General features: G+C 56.9%; 2 protein-coding genes across 2 annotated transcripts in view; one reads left to right on the top strand and one right to left on the bottom strand.

Moving 5' to 3' along the window:
• CHC_T00007475001 (hypothetical protein) overlaps positions 1-119 on the bottom strand; it is a 3,717-nt gene extending 3,598 nt beyond the window's left edge. The window contains exon 1 of the mRNA XM_005711154.1: positions 99-119. Within this exon, the coding sequence (XP_005711211.1) occupies positions 99-119 (21 nt within the window). The remainder of the gene's footprint in view (positions 1-98) is intronic.
• A 171-nt stretch (positions 120-290) lies between these two features.
• Positions 291-1,187, top strand: CHC_T00007476001 (hypothetical protein). Its single transcript, XM_005711155.1, has one exon. It carries the CDS (start codon positions 291-293, stop codon positions 1,185-1,187), a length of 897 nt encoding a protein of 298 aa, XP_005711212.1.
• The last annotated feature ends 1,606 nt before the right edge of the window (positions 1,188-2,793 follow it).

A 2,793-nucleotide genomic window follows, 5' to 3' on the forward strand; every position in this document is an offset into this window, starting at 1 on the left:
AGCAGGACCGTCACCCGGTCCACGAACGACGCCCGCGGCCGAGAGTAGAAGCGCACGGGCGGCGAGAGGAGCAGCGCAGAGAGGGCCATGCGGGCGACGGCGCTTGACACCGTTGGCATTTGGATCGGGGCCGGTACGGAATTCTCGACTTGATCGCTCGTCTCGTTTTTCCCGTTGTGATTTTTACAGCCAGCACCCCGTTCCCACCCACCGCGGATCAATCTGAGCTCATCAAACTCTACTTTTGGCCCCACTCCCCCATCTCCTCGTCTCTCACCTTGTCCAAAAAAATGCGATGCGCACACCCACTTCTCCAGCCGGCGTTCGCGCTCCCCCCGCGCCATCTTCCGCACCCCACGCGCGCTTTGCGCACGTCACGCGCCTCTCTCGAGCTTACGTCGGCGCGCAACCCGCACCTCAAGCTAGCGCGGTCTCTCCTCCGGCGGCGCCACCGCGACAAAAACAACCTGATCCTTCTGGAGGGGCAGCGACTAATCGAGGACGCTCTCTCCGCGTCCTTCGCCCCGCACCAACTGTTCTACTCCGACAAGTTGCTGCGCCGAAGCGCGGCAATGGGCGCACTCCTCGCCGACGTACGCCGCTCGGGCTGCGCGCCCATGCTCGTGGCTGAGCCCATCATGCGCTCGCTGTGCAACACCGTGAGCCCGCAGGGCGTGGTGGCGGTGCTCGAGCGCCCGGCCCTGCCGCTGCCGGATTCCGGCACGCTCGCGCTCGTGTGCGACGAGGTGCGCGACCCCGGCAACGTCGGCACCCTGCTTCGATCCGCTGCGGGCGCGGGCGTGGACGCTGTGCTGATGACACACGGGTGCGCGGACCCATGGGGGCTCAAGGTGCTCCGCGCGGGCATGGGGGCCCACTTCCGCCTCCCGGTGCAGGTGGACCAGAGTTGGGACGAGGTCATGCAGGTGGTACACAAGTGGGGGTGTGAAGTGAGCGTGGCGGATGGGGGTGGAGAGGATTATGCAAAGGTGGATTGGTGTGGACCCGCCGCGATAGTCGTTGGGGGGGAGGCAAATGGACCCGGGGAGAGGGCGTTTCAGGAGGCACAGGGAAGGGTGGTCGGGATTCCGCTTTGTTCGGGGATGGAGAGCTTGAATGCCGCCGTGGCAGGGAGCGTAGTGCTCTTCGAAGTCAGGAGGCAACGCCATTCGTGTGTTGTCTCCTGAACCCGAACAGTACCCTTCTGGGCAGCTCAATTCTAAACGCTTTTCAGAAAAGCAAAAATCGTTGAATATACCAATCACAACGATATTTTCTTGCCCGACCTGAGGGGTGTTCTAGGTGTTTTTAAAAGTCGGAAATTTGGAAATCGGAAATTGTACAGCAGGGCACCGATTTCCAATTTCCATCTTGGATCCGGTCCAAAACATTTTGGAAACTTTTTACGGACACCCAATCATGTCGCACTCACGTGGGGAGTATTAGGTTATAGGCTAGGCGTGCTCGTACAGTGTCGTTCCCTGCTTGATTAACGTAACGTACCATGCGTGCTCCCTTTCGCCGTCGTCTGGCTCGGCGGGCTTTCCCGATGCGCATACTGTCAAAGATCGAAAAGCGAAGGCCACCAGGGAGACAATGCAAGTTTTACTGTCTGCGGTTGTGCAAGCGACCATGAGATGTATGGATCTCTGCGCAAGGGAAACTCTAAAGAGAAACCTCTGAAAAACATAAAGATTTCGAAATGTTGCCGTCGTCGGCGTAAAACATAAAAATTTCAGAAAGAAATTTTGCCGAGAAATTTTGCCGTCGTCGGCACTCTTAATTGCCCTAATTGCAGCCCTTCCTCCCTCAACCCTCCCCACTCTCTATCTCACTCTCCGGCACCCCGCACAGCCTGTCGCTCTCCCACGCCGCACAGCCCGGCACCCCACACAGCCTGTCGCTCTCCCGCCCCGCACAGCCCGGCACGCCGCACAGCCTGTCGCTCTCTGTCGCTCTCCACTGTTCTGTTCTCTTCGCGAGTCCCCCACGGTTCTACCGTGACACAGCGGCTGAGATAGATCTCACGCTGAAGAGGGGACTCCGAAGACTACTGTAGGAGCTGCAGTTACATGAGCAAGTCACACGCTGCTCTATGTGAGGAGGCGGTGTTCGGGAAGTTCGTTTCAGTAAAGGCTCGTGAAGCCTTTATTTCGTACGTAGACTACAAAGGGAAGGTGGAGGGGCGCAATAAATTCAGCATTCTAGAGAATCTGATAGCAGTCTCCAAAGACTTCTCGAGTTGCATGGAAAAGATACGGGGAGAAAATGAAAGCAGGGTCGGAGGTAGTCACTATGCTGCGGTCGAGGATGAGATTGAACGACGGAGCATACCGGGTCGCACGCATGAATGGATGGAAGAGGAAGTTTGGCCTGAGCCGGACTATGTAGTGTAAGGCAATGTTGGCGATGTGGAGAGTAAAGCTGAGTGTGCCAACCACGACAATGAATACCACTACACGTTCGAGTTGTGGACTGAGTGGCTTTCGGAGGAAAGCGCGGATAAAGGAGAGGAACTGAGAAAAATTGGCACGGACGAGTGCACGGCGTAAGGAGCGAATTGAGAGCCTTGTCTACGACCGCCTTTTTGATGGCCGCGCAATACTTAGGGGATGAAGAAGATAAGGAACTACAAAACGGAATTTTAGAGCTAGCCAGGCGAACAGGACGGCGAACAAGGAACCGAAGAGGGGGAATAAGAGCAAGGCATGCTGAGAAGAAAAAACGATAAACTGGTAAACTATCCAAGTCCCAATTGCGTGCACGTCGAAGAAGGAAGGGGAAGCAGAAACA

Source organism: Chondrus crispus, genomic scaffold, assembly GCF_000350225.1.
Source record: "Chondrus crispus Stackhouse genomic scaffold, scaffold_75, whole genome shotgun sequence".
NCBI lineage: Eukaryota > Rhodophyta > Florideophyceae > Gigartinales > Gigartinaceae > Chondrus > Chondrus crispus.

What these genes read in the sequence shown, in the direction of transcription:
- CHC_T00007476001 (XM_005711155.1), top strand. Translation starts at nt 291, where the DNA reads ATGCGATGCGCACACCCACTTCTCCAGCCGGCGTTCGCGCTCCCCCCG.